This window comes from Phalacrocorax carbo, chromosome 20, assembly GCF_963921805.1.
Source record: "Phalacrocorax carbo chromosome 20, bPhaCar2.1, whole genome shotgun sequence".
NCBI lineage: Eukaryota > Metazoa > Chordata > Aves > Suliformes > Phalacrocoracidae > Phalacrocorax > Phalacrocorax carbo.
This window is the reverse complement of record NC_087532.1, coordinates 9,072,369-9,087,910: the sequence shown is the minus strand read 5'-3', so window position 1 is coordinate 9,087,910 and position 15,542 is coordinate 9,072,369. Positions and strand designations below refer to the sequence as shown.

Here is a 15,542-nt window from a genome sequence, read left to right as displayed (position 1 = left end):
TCAAGTCAAAGCCAGGACGAGACGGCCATGAGCCACGTGCCGCTCAGGGGTGGCTGAAGAGTCTCACCTTACGCTACCTGCTGCAGTCCCCGCCTTGCCCCTCTTCTCTCCCGTCAGACCAAGGCCCCCTGTCCGGACGGGAGAAAGACGCCCTCGGGAGAGCAGGCGCTCAGCAGGACGAGCCCCTGGAAGCACAAGACCAGGAAGCTCTTCACAGCTGCACCTCTGGGTCGCTTCCCGCAAGACAGACGTGCCATCTGTGCACGCGACTGCTACTAGTGCCAGGCCTGGACCCCCAGGCCTTGCCGTCGGGCTTCCTAGGGCGGTCTTGGCCCTTTCCCGACGACCACTATTTCCCAGCCCTCCCTTCCCACGGGGCCACGCTGCTCCCTGAGCACTTCCTGCCCCACTGCTTCCTTCCTAGGGGCCCCATTTGGAAAAGGGGGTGAGCTGGGACGTGCTGGTCACTTTGGAGAACCTCTCGCCCCGGGGAGGTGGCATCATATGTGGGGAAGACACGCTTGCGTCTCTACATGGCATGGGTGCGTTGTTACGGTACCTCGTTGGGCCGCCTTGTCAGCCAGTTCTTTTTCAGACGTGGCACTTTTGTACACAAGCCTGCAAATAAGAAGGTGCCGGTGGTTTCAGTAAGGGGCAATGGAGTCCCCTGCAGCCCCCACTAAGGAGCTGCTCCCAGAGCTGCTCGAGAGCTGAGCTACTCTCAAGTCCCCAGGTTTGCAGAGCGCAACATACAACAAGGTGGCAATAGACATTAGGAAAGGAGCGTCAGCAAACTCCGCGTGAAAATGCTGACACCTTGGGCTTGTTTTGTTTGGGTGCTTCTCTATTTCATTCTCACCCAAAGGAGAGGGGAGGACCAGAGGAAGCTTTATGGGAAAGGGTCCCCCTCACTGCCTCTCCACGCCCCACACGGCTGGGAAGGTAAGCAGGCCCTCTCCCCTGGTGCTCCACTTGACGACACCCCGCTTCCCAAAGGACGAGGAGTGGCCATGCACTTCACGGAGAAGCACCCCTTGGGCACAGCTACTCCACAGCAGCTTCCCGAGGAGAGCAGCCCCAGGAACTCGGCCTTTGGCACCTCTGGGCGGCTGCACCAGAGAGGGGCTGAGAAGGTGCTCGCTTGGTCAGCCCGGGGCGACAGAAGCAAACATACTCACTGTGGGAACACAAAGATCCCCCCAGGAGGCATCTGGAAAACAGCTGTCTCATTGCGGGCTATGACCAAGGGCCTCAGGCTTGACTTCTGCAAGAAGGAGAGAGGCAGGGGAGTGAATGTGCCCGAGGTCATGGCTTCGACCTGGCTGCAAGAGAGGTAGAGGGAGCGCTGAAAAGACAACAGACTCACTCGCAGGGCAGTGTTTGCCAGGATGCCGGTCTTGTCCACGTCTCGCAGCAGGTCTTCGAAGAACCGCATGACCACTCTCCTTCCCCGGCACACCAGGATGCCAAAGTTCTTGAAGACAAAGTCAAAGTCCTTGCCTTCGGTCAAGGCCCACGCGATGACATTTGTGGTAGCCTTGACGCACTTCAAGACCTTTTTCTTGGGGATGGAGAGGTAGAAGGCGACCTCGGCGTAGATCAGCTCTGCAACTTCTAAGTCCTCTGCAAAGAAACCGCCCGGCAACAAAGTCACTTGCTCAGCCTTCAGCAGGCTCACATCAGCTCTCAGCACCGCGACCCATCAAGAGCCCACCGAGCCTCCTCCCACCCCACCGACTCCCCACGCAGCAGCAAGCGGCCCGGCCTGCCTTTGGGGGCCAGCACCCTGTCCCCACGCAGACCGCTGCTCCTGTCAAGGGGGAGCGGGAGGGAAACGCCAGCTCTGACTCAAGGCTTTGGAAGCCCAGCCCTGGAGGTCTCTTCTTACCGGGCCGTGATCTGGTCTCATAGCGGAGCTTCTTCTCCAGCAGAACTGGCTTGTCCAGGTGGAACATGGGTTTCTGGACCTTGACACTCGCCTTGTTCCCATGACAAAAGTCCTCCTCCCTGATGTAGACGGTGGCCATGCCCATTAGCCTGACAGCCTGCCAACGAGAGTGAGAAAGAAAGAGCCGTTGGAATTGTTCCGGTGGGAGAAGAGCGTCGAGGCACACTAAGGCTTCTCTGTTGGCCTGCCCACCCCGGTGGTCGCCAGGGACAAGGTGGGGCCCCGTTGGAAAGCTTTGGGGAAGAGCCTTGCCCTCCACCTTGTTCCCCTCTCCCTCCGCTTTACCCTCCCACCCTCTTCCCAGGCCACGCAAGGTGAAGGACAAGCAGGACACACCACCCGGAGCCTGAGAGGGCCCGAGGAGGGCCAAGCCCTGGACACTGCCCCCGGCTCTCTGCCCGCTCATTACACCCTGCCAGCAGGCCTAGGGAAGCCTCCAAAGAAGAAAGCCCACGTTCTTCTTTGTCCAAAGCGGGGCTTTGCTTTTTCTCTCCGTCCACTCAGAAGTTGCTCTGTGGCAAAGCTGTCCTCAGCAGGATCCTTCTGGGGCATGTTTTCTGCTTCCTAAGCCGTTGCGGGGAGGAATTAAAGGCCGGGGAGGGGCCAGGACACAGCAGGGTCTGGAGGACAGCAAGGAAAGCAGCCCACCTTGTTCAGCAGCAGCTTTTGGCGATAGCACTCCGACACGCTATCCCAAATGCTGGCCATCTCTGGGGAAGAAGAGCGAGACAGGGCACGCGTGACGTCAATAAGCTCAGCGCCTTGCCAAGGCAGCAGGTGCAGGCGTCGTCCTACACCACCGCCTCCCCCCTCACACCACCCATGCAGGAACTGCCCTGCAGAGCCGAGTTTTAGCTGTGTCCCCATGAGAAGGCGTCCCGTGCTGGGGACACAGCTCTGTACTTGAAAGAAAGAGGGGAGAAGGCTTGGCACAAGGACGGGCTCCAGTCCACGCCAGGAAGGTGTCTCCGAGTTCCGAGCCTCGAGCACGGGACCTTCTGGCAGCACGTACCCTCCTTTGTGAAATCCGCCAGGTGAGGAGACAGCGCATGGAGGAAGGCAGAGGAGAACCACTCCATGGCTGCAGCTCCTCCTGGCCGAGCCCCTCCGCTCCTCCTGTCCACACAGCGCCGGCGCTGTGGCACTGCCTGCCTCCGCCTCCCCCTGCGGGCTGCAAAGCAGCTCCCAAGAGCAGAGCAGTGGCCAAAGCAGCCCCCCACACCTGAGCTCCTCCCTGACTGGCAGGGAAGTGCGGGCTGGGTGCCGTGGGGAGAGGCAAGGTGTCCTGGTGAGGGGGTGTGCCCCATTGTGACCACGGCCCGTGTCAGAGGGGCTGCAGGTGAGCACAGCCCCTGCCACAGAGGGCATCTGGGGCAGCTCTCCCCACCCACCCGCTGCCCTCTCCACAGGCAGACCCAAAGGGTCGCCTACAAGGGCTGCTGAACAAGGACACCAAGACCGTGCCAGAGAGACAAGATTAGGAGACTTGAAGGGGGAACAAAATCAAGTTGGAACTAAAAATTCCCCCAAATTCCCAGGCGTCCTTGTCCCCAGGTAGCCCAAGCAGAGACCGTCTAGGTGCAGGGGACCACATGCTTTTGGGAAAGGTTGCTCAAAATTGTTTTGAGGTGGGTATGAAAAGAAGCCTGAATGTAGAGAGCAAGAGAAGAAACTAATAGAATCACAGAATCATTAAGGCTGCAAAAGACCTCTAAAATCATCAAGTCCAACCGCCAACCCAAGGCTACCAGGACTCCTAAACCACTTCTCCAAGTGCCACCTCTATATATTTTTGAACCCCCCCAGGGACGGTGACTCCCCCACCTCTCTGGGCAGCCTGTGCCAGGGCCTGACCACTCTTGCAGTGAAGGCATGTTCCCTGATATCCAACCTAAACCTCCCCCGACGCAGCCTGAGGCCATTTCCTCTTGTGCTCTCACCTGTTCCTTGGGAGCAGAGACCGACCCCCCCCCTCACTCCAGCCCCTCTCAGGCAGCTGCAGAGAGCGAGAAGGGCTCCCCTCAGCCCCCCCTTCTCCAGGCTAAACCCCCCCAGCCCCCCCAGCCGCCCCCCAGCACACTTGTGCTCCAGACCCTGCCCCAGCCCCGCTGCCCTTCTCTGGACACGCTCCAGCCCCTCAAGGCCCTTCTTGTCCCGAGGGGCCCAAACCTGAGCCCAGCATTCGAGGTGGGGCCTCCCCAGGGCCCAGCACAGGGCCCCATCCCTGCCCGGCTCCTGCTGGCCACACCAGTGCTGACACAAGCCCGGGGGCTGGTGGCCTCCTTGGCCACCCGGGCACTGCTGGCTCATGCCCAGCCGGCTGTCAGCCAGCACCCCCAGGGCCTTCTCCACCGGGCACTTCCCAGCCCCTCTGCCCCAGGCCTGGGGCGCTGCCTGGGGTTGGGGTGACCCAAGGGCAGGACCCGGCCCTGGGCCTTGTTGAATCGCTTATGCTTGGCCTTCGCCGAATGATCCAGCCCGTCCAGGTCCCTCTGCAGCCCCTTCCTACCCTCCAGCATACCAACACTCCTGCCCAATTTAGTGTCTTCTGCAAACTTACTGAGGCTGCACTCGATCCCCTCGTCCAGGTCATTGGTAAAGATATTAAAGAGAACTGGCCCCAGCACTGAGCCCTGGGGACACCGCTTGTGACCGGCCGCCAACTGGGTTTAACTGCATTCGCCACAAGTCTTTGGGCCTGGCCATCTCTGTGCTACAATTGACCAGCAAGTGCTTCCTCCAACCGAGGCTCCGAGGAGGGACGAGGCTCGGGGAAAGCACGCTTGGTTTCCCTGCAGAAACCCTGAAGCGTGCTTTACTCCTAGAGCTGATGACAGCCCGTAACAGACCCAGGCAGCCTTGTTTCCCGCTGGCTGCTGGGTTGCTTCCTTACTTGCGACTCAAACTCGTTGGGTTTTGCACGTTTCCGATAAAAGCACAATCTCTTTGGGAAAAGGATCGTGAATGACGTTGCCGCTTGCAAAGTCCTTGGGCACGCCTCTCCTGTATTTCCTCCCAGAATATTTTCTGCTCCTGCAGTGTTCTTAGGGGAAGAAAAACCCCAGCTCAGTGAGGCGGGTGACCGTCTCTGCACAGCCTGGCGTTAGCCCCGTCTGCCTGGGTGTTGGGGAGAATTTGGCGCCACTGAGGGCCGAGTCCTTGCCAAGGCCGTGTCCGTCCTTCCCCTGAGCTCCAGCTCTTCCCAAGCAGCCCAGAGGCGCCGGTGAGCACGGCTCAGGAGACGCCGTGTCCGTCTCCAAGCCACAGCTCCCAGCACGCCACGTGGCAAGGGAGGGACCAGAGCGCCCAGCGTGCCCTGGGGCCTGCACACCCGCACTGAGCCCCGGGCGCACCCAGGCCAGGCCGGGTCCCCTTCCCGGCTGGTGTCCATGGAAGCCCCACCCTGCCCGGGCCCGAAGCCCCCAACCCAGCAGGAGGGAGCAGCTCCAGGCAGGGCCGCGCTGCTCCAGCCCCAGGGAGATCCCCTGGAGACCCCCATCCCGCCCCGACCGGGACTGGGCCTCCCCCAACACCCTGCCCGGGTGCAGGCTGCGGGCGCAGGGAACGGCCCTGGCTGCCCCGGCGGCCCGGCCCCCAGCACCGCTGCTGGGCTGAGAAGAGTCCCACAGGCCTGGCCATGGTCCCCAGAGCCGGGATGGCACCTGCAGCCCCTCCAGGTGCCCTGAGACCCGCCTCGGTGGGGAGCCGGGGAAGGGCAGGTGTCCAAGGGCTTTGCTGTCCCAGCCACAAAACCTTGCTCAGCCCGATGCTGAGGTAGCTCATGAGGGACGGCGATGGGAAAGCACGGGAGGCGGGCGTAGGGAAAGGTTTTTCACAGAGGTTCATGCGTGTGTTCTACCAGTTTAATACTTGTTCTCAGAGCATCATGATCGGGCGGTGTTGCCCTGCAAGGGGATAGCCTGGACTTTGTTTCAATTTGGCGGAAGAGCTGGAGACATCCAGGGAGAATCCCCAGCAGATCCGGTTTCATGTTCACCAGTGACTGGGAGAGAAAAAGCGAGATCCGGGGTCAGTGCTACAGCAGACCTAACCCAAGGCCATAATGGCCTCTAATCAAGTGTGAGAGGACACTGCAAAGATGCAAGCCCGCCAGAGGAAAGAAAGGATGAAAGGGACACGCGCAAAGGAAGAAACCAGATTTTGCATGTTTGACCATCAGGCAACTGGCTTTCTAAAGCCCGTGAAGGAACCTCCAGAGGCTGCCCAAGGCCACCTCTCCAAGGCACCCACCTCCCCGCACGCTCTGCACACCCACCGTCCTCATCTCCCAGCTCCCCACAGCACTCACCTGTGTGGGAGACGGACGGGCTCACCATGGCAGGCTCTCGCCATCAAGGCTCCCGGGAAGCACAAGAGACAGTGAGTGGCTGGACACGTCGCCATGTGCCTTTTTGTGCTTCCTGGGCTCTCGGTGTGAGCTGTGGGGGTACACTGGGCCCGTCAGTGTGCCCCTCTCTGCATCCCTGGAGCCCTGAGCGTCCCTTTGAGGGCACCGGTGTCCATTTTGGGACTGGCCACTTCCCCTTGCTTTGCTTTCTGCTGTGGCCGGTCTCCCTGAGCATGCCTCTGGGCGCACCCTGGACCCCTGGGTGTGCCTGTGGGGTCTCCTCGCACCCCTCCATGTGCCTTTCAGTGCACCAAAACCCCCTCGGTGTGCCCTTTTGCGCACCCTGCAGCCCCCTGCTTATCTGTTAAAGGTCCAGCCCACTCTTGTACATTTTGGCATGTTGCAAGTCCCATGGGCAGCCTGGACCGCTCCACGTTCCTTCTGCTGCACCCACAACCCCCCCGGGTGTGCCTTTCTGTGCACCCCAAGGCATTCCACAGGAACAAAGGCCAAACTCAGGGTGCTTGAACTTGACCACACTTGCCCAGGGGAGGCCCCTGGAGCTCTGAGTAGAGATAGGTGGAGCTGGTGGGAAAAGAGGAGCACACAGCATCAGCACATGGCATCAGCAAAGACACCATGTCTGAAATGGCACTGCAGGGACAGACATGGCAGTCTGCTTTGCAGAAAGGCTATTATCCGTCCCTCTCCATGTTGATGGAATATCGGAATCATCTTCTTAACTCCCACAACAAAGCTTCAGCTGTCAACTCGGCAGCAGTGGCAGGGCAAAAGAGAGCTCAGAAAGGCTGAAGAGCCCTACGCTTGTGCTATGGCTGGGGATGTGGCACATCATTAGCAGGGTTCTCTGGAGGGTTTAACTGTACCTCTACACACGTGTGGGGTGTAGCACCAGGTTTCTGGGGACTCTGCGGTTCTCCTCTTGTGCTATGTTCCGACTGGTGGCGATAAGAAGATCCTGACAGTGATAAGCCAACGCTACTTGCTGGTAAACTGCCAGCACATTGACATGATCAGCATTGAAATAAAGGCTGACCGGAACAGGCACGTCTCATTTAGCTTTGGGCTATGAGATTGTGAAGCTTCATCTTCAGCCCAGGAAGCCTCTGATATGTCAAGAAACCACACCAAAACGGGGGTGGTTTAAAATCACGGGGACCTGTGCTTGGCCATGAATACAGAGCCCAGCCAGCAACAGCCTTGCTGCAACAAGCGGTGCAGGTGTCGGGGGCCTAGTCCATGGCCTGTTTAGAAAGGCTGTGTTGAAAAGAAGTTTGGCAATTGTTAAGTCACACGTGGAAAGCACCACCCAAGGTATTGCAAGCAACATGCTTCCATGGTCAGCATGGATAAGCTGGAAAGGCGCAGGAGCACTAGAAAAGTGCTTCTATTCAAAGCAAAAGCCTTAAAAGAGCGAGCCAAGTAGAGCCCCCAGAGGGAAGGACCACCCCAGCCTTGAGAAGAGAAAGGAATGAGAGAACAGTTGGAGCAGGACAAGAAAAAGAACAGCAAGTCAGGCTTGTAAAATCTGCTGGGTCCATCCTCTGAGCCGGTGAGGCCGTGGGCCTTGTGACTTGTCCCCTGACAAGCTTTTGTTGAGCGGTGCGGATGTAAAAATGAAGGTGGTGTGCACCAGAGACAGCTCTGTCTGACGACCTCCCAGCAGCAGGACCTTGCACTGCAGAGCACTGAGAGCCCCTCCATTCCCCACAGTGCCCATTTGCATCTCCTCTGTGACCCTGGCTGCAGGTTCTGAGACTCCCCTGGCCCTTTGGTTCATGCACACATCCCCTTCAGTCCCACCCGCGGCATTCGGGTGCCCTCCCTTGCCCTCCTGGCAGGCTCAGAGTGCCTTCTTTCCCTGCAGGCGCCCTTAGATGTCCTCCTCAATCCCCATCCCCGTGTGCTCAGGCGCCCTCCCTCCACCTTGCTGGGCACTGCCCTCCCCTCCTCTCCCCTTCCTGCACGCCCGCATCTCCCCTCCTCCCCTCCAGTGCTGCCCAGTTCCCACTTTGGGCAAGACCAGGCTGAGCTGCCTGTGCACGGTCACACCGAGGGTGCTGGCGACGGGAGGCACTGTGCACGCAGGCTGCTTTTGCAGGAGGATGGGCCAGCACGCGGGATCAGGAGCTGCCCGTCCTTTCCAAAGGCCTGCCAATGAATGTCCTTCCAGGCAGGGCTTGGTGACCCTGGCGTCTTTATTTGGCATCTCCAGGAGGAATGCAATGTTTGGAAAGGTCCCACTCTGCTGAGGGCTCTGCTGCTGCAGAGCAGGCAGCGCTGGCAGCAAGAGCGGGAGCTCCAGCACCAACACGCATTCGCTCGAGTCTGACACGATGGACAAGCTTGGGGCTTGCTGGGCCCCTCAGGCTCTGCTCCTCAACGCCGGGCTGCAGGTCTGCGTGGTGCGACGTGGCCGTACTGCGCACACGTCCCGTATGCTGTCGCACCGGCCTCGTGCTTTTCTCTGAGGCCGTGCAGCTCCATCTTCTTCCCGACGCTGAGGGGGAACCAAAAGCGTGTTGACATCAGTTGGAAGTAGAGAGAGGAGGGCAGAGACCTCCTGCCTGCCAGGCCTGGTCCTGGAGGCTTGCTGTGGTCTCTGAGACACCCCCTGCTCCACTGGACCAGGCCCATCAATCAGCTCAGGGCTGAGACCTGGCAGCGGACAGGTAGGGCCCTCCGGGCAAGGTGTCCGGCTGTGGGTGCCGTGGCAGAGGAGGGACAGTGTCTGTGGGGTGGAAAGGCAGAGCCAATCCCAGAGGAAGAAAGCCATGTCCCCGTCTGCCCCTGTTCTGCCTGCGGACATCTCCCTGGGGCTGGAAGGCAGCTCTAACTCAGGGGCACAGCCTCAGGACCTCGCTGCTCTCCTGCCACCCGGCTGTCAGTACAGACAGTCCTTCCCAGCTGCCGCTGCCCGGGCAAGGGAGGAGAATGTGCACCAGGAAAATGCCTCCCATGCCTGGAGATATTTACCAGAGAGGCGGCTTAGGGAACATTGCCAGAAACTTGTTGAAGTCTACAGTCCTCCGGCGCTCCTCCTCGCGGTACCTGTATGGCTCCAGGTTTGCCAAGACCTGCCTTGCTCGTGGTGACCTGATGCTGCAACAGCAGGGACAAATTCCCTCTCACACCCTGCCCTGGCCCCTGCTCACAGGCTGGGGCTGCCCAGGGACACCAGGCATCGGGGCTGACCCCAGGCATGCCCGTGTCAGGGGAAACCGGGCCCCTGACCCCGCAGACGGGCGGTCTCTGCCGCTCGACTCTCCCCAGCCTTGCCGGGAGCTGCCGCACGCTTACTCTGGCTGTGGCGTCTCCAGCGGAGGGGCCGGTATCTTCCCCTTCTCTGCCCGGGGATGGCAGTAAGAAATCTCCTTCCCATCCCTTTTGGCCCAGGAGATGACTTCCTCCTGTCCTGCCTGTACTTCGGCCCTCTCCTGCGTGCTACTTTTGGGCCAGGGCAAGCACGCGTACAAGTCAGACCACTTCACCTGGAGTATTTCGGACTGACTCTTGGCCTGGGTGGGACAAAGAGGAACGTTAGAGCCCAGGTCACACCTCTCTCCCGCCCCTGGACAGGGCAGCACTAGAGACGCCAGGGACTGCAAGCCCCCGGCGGGGACCCCGGTGCGGGAGATGGGGGAACCGGGAGGTGGGGTCCACGTGGAAGCCAAGCGTGGTGTGAACAGATGGGGTCATTGGCCAGGCCGAAAGGCAGAGGCAGGAGGAGTGACGGGATGAACACGTCCGCAGTGTCGCGGCTGTCTTTGAGGACACCCTCTCCACAGAGCCGTGTTTTCCTACACGTGACACCATCATTACGTCCACCTGTAGCACGTACCTCTGCTGCTCCCAGCCGACTGTCCAGAGGAGGCAGCCAGACTTGAGGACGGTCCGTCGCTCTGGCTTCCTTGCGTTTCTCTGCACGGGTCCCCTCTATTGGCGGCAGCACGCTGCAAACACACCGCACACGGGGCTTGTACGAGAACAGCAGGCGCCTGTTCTTCAGCTGGTGCTCAGGGAGCAGCCCCGTGCAGGCAGCACAAGGCAGCTCTGCACGGGAGCTAGGCCTAGGCCAGGAGTCAAGTCAAAGCCAGGACGAGACGGCCATGAGCCACGTGCCGCTCAGGGGTGGCTGAAGAGTCTCACCTTACGCTACCTGCTGCAGTCCCCGCCTTGCCCCTCTTCTCTCCCGTCAGACCAAGGCCCCCTGTCCGGACGGGAGAAAGACGCCCTCGGGAGAGCAGGCGCTCAGCAGGACGAGCCCCTGGAAGCACAAGACCAGGAAGCTCTTCACAGCTGCACCTCTGGGTCGCTTCCCGCAAGACAGACGTGCCATCTGTGCACGCGACTGCTACTAGTGCCAGGCCTGGACCCCCAGGCCTTGCCGTCGGGCTTCCTAGGGCGGTCTTGGCCCTTTCCCGACGACCACTATTTCCCAGCCCTCCCTTCCCACGGGGCCACGCTGCTCCCTGAGCACTTCCTGCCCCACTGCTTCCTTCCTAGGGGCCCCATTTGGAAAAGGGGGTGAGCTGGGACGTGCTGGTCACTTTGGAGAACCTCTCGCCCCGGGGAGGTGGCATCATATGTGGGGAAGACACGCTTGCGTCTCTACATGGCATGGGTGCGTTGTTACGGTACCTCGTTGGGCCGCCTTGTCAGCCAGTTCTTTTTCAGACGTGGCACTTTTGTACACAAGCCTGCAAATAAGAAGGTGCCGGTGGTTTCAGTAAGGGGCAATGGAGTCCCCTGCAGCCCCCACTAAGGAGCTGCTCCCAGAGCTGCTCGAGAGCTGAGCTACTCTCAAGTCCCCAGGTTTGCAGAGCGCAACATACAACAAGGTGGCAATAGACATTAGGAAAGGAGCGTCAGCAAACTCCGCGTGAAAATGCTGACACCTTGGGCTTGTTTTGTTTGGGTGCTTCTCTATTTCATTCTCACCCAAAGGAGAGGGGAGGACCAGAGGAAGCTTTATGGGAAAGGGTCCCCCTCACTGCCTCTCCACGCCCCACACGGCTGGGAAGGTAAGCAGGCCCTCTCCCCTGGTGCTCCACTTGACGACACCCCGCTTCCCAAAGGACGAGGAGTGGCCATGCACTTCACGGAGAAGCACCCCTTGGGCACAGCTACTCCACAGCAGCTTCCCGAGGAGAGCAGCCCCAGGAACTCGGCCTTTGGCACCTCTGGGCGGCTGCACCAGAGAGGGGCTGAGAAGGTGCTCGCTTGGTCAGCCCGGGGCGACAGAAGCAAACATACTCACTGTGGGAACACAAAGATCCCCCCAGGAGGCATCTGGAAAACAGCTGTCTCATTGCGGGCTATGACCAAGGGCCTCAGGCTTGACTTCTGCAAGAAGGAGAGAGGCAGGGGAGTGAATGTGCCCGAGGTCATGGCTTCGACCTGGCTGCAAGAGAGGTAGAGGGAGCGCTGAAAAGACAACAGACTCACTCGCAGGGCAGTGTTTGCCAGGATGCCGGTCTTGTCCACGTCTCGCAGCAGGTCTTCGAAGAACCGCATGACCACTCTCCTTCCCCGGCACACCAGGATGCCAAAGTTCTTGAAGACAAAGTCAAAGTCCTTGCCTTCGGTCAAGGCCCACGCGATGACATTTGTGGTAGCCTTGACGCACTTCAAGACCTTTTTCTTGGGGATGGAGAGGTAGAAGGCGACCTCGGCGTAGATCAGCTCTGCAACTTCTAAGTCCTCTGCAAAGAAACCGCCCGGCAACAAAGTCACTTGCTCAGCCTTCAGCAGGCTCACATCAGCTCTCAGCACCGCGACCCATCAAGAGCCCACCGAGCCTCCTCCCACCCCACCGACTCCCCACGCAGCAGCAAGCGGCCCGGCCTGCCTTTGGGGGCCAGCACCCTGTCCCCACGCAGACCGCTGCTCCTGTCAAGGGGGAGCGGGAGGGAAACGCCAGCTCTGACTCAAGGCTTTGGAAGCCCAGCCCTGGAGGTCTCTTCTTACCGGGCCGTGATCTGGTCTCATAGCGGAGCTTCTTCTCCAGCAGAACTGGCTTGTCCAGGTGGAACATGGGTTTCTGGACCTTGACACTCGCCTTGTTCCCATGACAAAAGTCCTCCTCCCTGATGTAGACGGTGGCCATGCCCATTAGCCTGACAGCCTGCCAACGAGAGTGAGAAAGAAAGAGCCGTTGGAATTGTTCCGGTGGGAGAAGAGCGTCGAGGCACACTAAGGCTTCTCTGTTGGCCTGCCCACCCCGGTGGTCGCCAGGGACAAGGTGGGGCCCCGTTGGAAAGCTTTGGGGAAGAGCCTTGCCCTCCACCTTGTTCCCCTCTCCCTCCGCTTTACCCTCCCACCCTCTTCCCAGGCCACGCAAGGTGAAGGACAAGCAGGACACACCACCCGGAGCCTGAGAGGGCCCGAGGAGGGCCAAGCCCTGGACACTGCCCCCGGCTCTCTGCCCGCTCATTACACCCTGCCAGCAGGCCTAGGGAAGCCTCCAAAGAAGAAAGCCCACGTTCTTCTTTGTCCAAAGCGGGGCTTTGCTTTTTCTCTCCGTCCACTCAGAAGTTGCTCTGTGGCAAAGCTGTCCTCAGCAGGATCCTTCTGGGGCATGTTTTCTGCTTCCTAAGCCGTTGCGGGGAGGAATTAAAGGCCGGGGAGGGGCCAGGACACAGCAGGGTCTGGAGGACAGCAAGGAAAGCAGCCCACCTTGTTCAGCAGCAGCTTTTGGCGATAGCACTCCGACACGCTATCCCAAATGCTGGCCATCTCTGGGGAAGAAGAGCGAGACAGGGCACGCGTGACGTCAATAAGCTCAGCGCCTTGCCAAGGCAGCAGGTGCAGGCGTCGTCCTACACCACCGCCTCCCCCCTCACACCACCCATGCAGGAACTGCCCTGCAGAGCCGAGTTTTAGCTGTGTCCCCATGAGAAGGCGTCCCGTGCTGGGGACACAGCTCTGTACTTGAAAGAAAGAGGGGAGAAGGCTTGGCACAAGGACGGGCTCCAGTCCACGCCAGGAAGGTGTCTCCGAGTTCCGAGCCTCGAGCACGGGACCTTCTGGCAGCACCTACCCTCCTTTGTGAAATCCGCCAGGTGAGGAGACAGCGCATGGAGGAAGGCAGAGGAGAACCACTCCATGGCTGCAGCTCCTCCTGGCCGAGCCCCTCCGCTCCTCCTGTCCACACAGCGCCGGCGCTGTGGCACTGCCTGCCTCCGCCTCCCCCTGCGGGCTGCAAAGCAGCTCCCAAGAGCAGAGCAGTGGCCAAAGCAGCCCCCCACACCTGAGCTCCTCCCTGACTGGCAGGGAAGTGCGGGCTGGGTGCCGTGGGGAGAGGCAAGGTGTCCCGGTGAGGGGGTGTGCCCCATTGTGACCACGGCCCGTGTCAGAGGGGCTGCAGGTGAGCACAGCCCCTGCCACAGAGGGCATCTGGGGCAGCTCTCCCCACCCACCCGCTGCCCTCTCCACAGGCAGACCCAAAGGGTCGCCTACAAGGGCTGCTGAACAAGGACACCAAGACCGTGCCAGAGAGACAAGATTAGGAGACTTGAAGGGGGAACAAAATCAAGTTGGAACTAAAAATTCCCCCAAATTCCCAGGCGTCCTTGTCCCCAGGTAGCCCAAGCAGAGACCGTCTAGGTGCAGGGGACCACATGCTTTTGGGAAAGGTTGCTCAAAATTGTTTTGAGGTGGGTATGGAAAGAAGCCTGAATGTAGAGAGCAAGTGAAGAAACTAATAGAATCACAGAATCATTAAGGCTGCAAAAGACCTCTAAAATCATCAAGTCCAACCGCCAACCCAAGGCTACCAGGACTGCTAAACCACTTCTCCAAGTGCCACCTCTATATATTTTTGAACCCCCCCAGGGATGGTGACTCCCCCACCTCTCTGGGCAGCCTGTGCCAGGGCCTGACCACTCTTGCAGTGAAGGCATGTTCCCTGATATCCAACCTAAACCTCCCCTGGCGCAGCCTGAGGCCGTTTCCTCTTGTGCTATCACCTGTTCCTTGGGAGAAGAGACCAACCCCCCCCTCACTCCAGCCCCTCTCAGGCAGTTGCAGAGAGCGAGAAGGGCTCCCTTCAGCCTCCCCTTCTCCAGGCTAAACCCCCCCAGCTCCCTCAGCCGCCCCCCAGCACACTTGTGCTCCAGACCCTGCCCCAGCCCCGCTGCCCTTCTCTGGACACGCTCCAGCCCCTCCAGGCCCTTCTTGTCCCGAGGGGCCCAAACCTGAGCCCAGCACTCGAGGTGGGGCCTCCCCAGGGCCGAGCACAGGGGCCCCATCCCTGCCCGGCTCCTGCTGGCCACAGCAGTGCTGACACAAGCCCGGGGGCTGGTGGCCTCCTTGGCCACCCGGGCACTGCTGGCTCATGCCCAGCCGGCTGTCAGCCAGCACCCCCAGGGCCTTCTCCGCCGGGCACTTCCCAGCCCCTCTGCCCCAGGCCTGGAGCGTTGCCTGGGGTTGGTGTGACCCAGGGGCAGGACCCGGCACTGGGCCTTGTTGAATCGCATACTGTTGCCTCCGGCCCAATGATCCAGCCTGTCCAGGTCGCTCTGCAGTACCTTCCTGCGCTCCAGCACATCAACACTCCCAAACAATTGGCATCATCTGCAAATGTACTGAGGGTGCCCTCGATCCCCTCGTCCAGATCATTAATAAAGATATTAAAGAGAACTGGCCCCAGCACTGAGCCCTGGGGACACCACTCATGACCAGCCACCAACTGGATTTAGCTCCCTTGACCACAAGTCTCTGGGTTTGCCCATCCAGCCAGTTTTTTACCCAGTGAAGACAACACCCGTCCAAGCCTTGAACTGCCAGCTTCTCTAGGAGGGTGCTGTGGGAGACAGTTTCAAAGGCTTTGCTGAAGTCCAAGTAGATAACATCCACAGCCTTTCCCTCATCCACAAAATCCAAGCCAATAGTTTTAACGTTGGATTTCAGTGCGGATACAAGCGAGCATGGCAGATTAGGTTAAAAAAAAAAAACCTTATTTTGAAATTGTGGTTGGAGCCAAGTCAGCTTTGAATAAATGTCAACTGATGTGTGCTCAGATCCTCCTCCTTCTCCTTAAAGATCCTCTGTTCCCTCCCTTGGGAGAAGAGAGCTGCTCTCTGCCCATTGGGGACCGCTCTTATCCCCACCGTGGCCCTCTGTGCCAGTTCAGGTCCCCTTTGCTCCCCTCCAGGCGTGCTCAGATGCCCTCCAGGCTGATCCGCTATTTTGGAGGACCTCTCCCTCTCCTCCTGCGAGATC

At 59.9% G+C, this 15,542-nt stretch overlaps 2 protein-coding genes across 2 annotated transcripts; both read right to left on the bottom strand.

Annotated features, from left to right (window-relative positions):
• Positions 1-1,152: 1,152 nt before the first annotated feature.
• On the bottom strand, positions 1,153-3,027 carry LOC135316626 (coiled-coil domain-containing protein 81-like). The gene is made up of 5 exons (XM_064470581.1): positions 2,961-3,027; positions 2,597-2,658; positions 1,889-2,045; positions 1,367-1,623; positions 1,153-1,264 (listed from the first exon to the last, which is right to left on the bottom strand). The coding sequence occupies exons 1-5, from the start codon at positions 3,025-3,027 to the stop codon at positions 1,175-1,177; spliced, it is 633 nt and encodes a 210-aa protein (XP_064326651.1). The 3' UTR covers positions 1,153-1,174.
• Positions 3,028-11,551: 8,524 nt separating this feature from the next.
• Positions 11,552-13,426, bottom strand: LOC135316625 (coiled-coil domain-containing protein 81-like). Its single transcript, XM_064470580.1, has 5 exons — positions 13,360-13,426; positions 12,996-13,057; positions 12,288-12,444; positions 11,766-12,022; positions 11,552-11,663 (listed from the first exon to the last, which is right to left on the bottom strand). Exons 1-5 carry the CDS (start codon positions 13,424-13,426, stop codon positions 11,574-11,576), a joined length of 633 nt encoding a protein of 210 aa, XP_064326650.1. The 3' UTR covers positions 11,552-11,573.
• Positions 13,427-15,542: the final 2,116 nt, after the last annotated feature.

Coding starts and splice junctions, on each gene's coding strand:
- LOC135316626 (XM_064470581.1), bottom strand. CDS start 3,027: ATGGAGTGGTTCTCCTCTGCCTTCCTCCATGCGCTGTCTCCTCACCTG. Junction 2,659..2,960: donor GGCGGATTTCACAAAGGAGG/GTACGTGCTGCC, acceptor CTTCTTCCCCAG/AGATGGCCAGCATTTGGGAT. Junction 2,046..2,596: donor AAAAGCTGCTGCTGAACAAG/GTGGGCTGCTTT, acceptor TCTCGTTGGCAG/GCTGTCAGGCTAATGGGCAT.
- LOC135316625 (XM_064470580.1), bottom strand. CDS start 13,426: ATGGAGTGGTTCTCCTCTGCCTTCCTCCATGCGCTGTCTCCTCACCTG. Junction 12,445..12,995: donor AAAAGCTGCTGCTGAACAAG/GTGGGCTGCTTT, acceptor TCTCGTTGGCAG/GCTGTCAGGCTAATGGGCAT. Junction 11,664..11,765: donor TGGCAAACACTGCCCTGCGA/GTGAGTCTGTTG, acceptor TCCTTCTTGCAG/AAGTCAAGCCTGAGGCCCTT.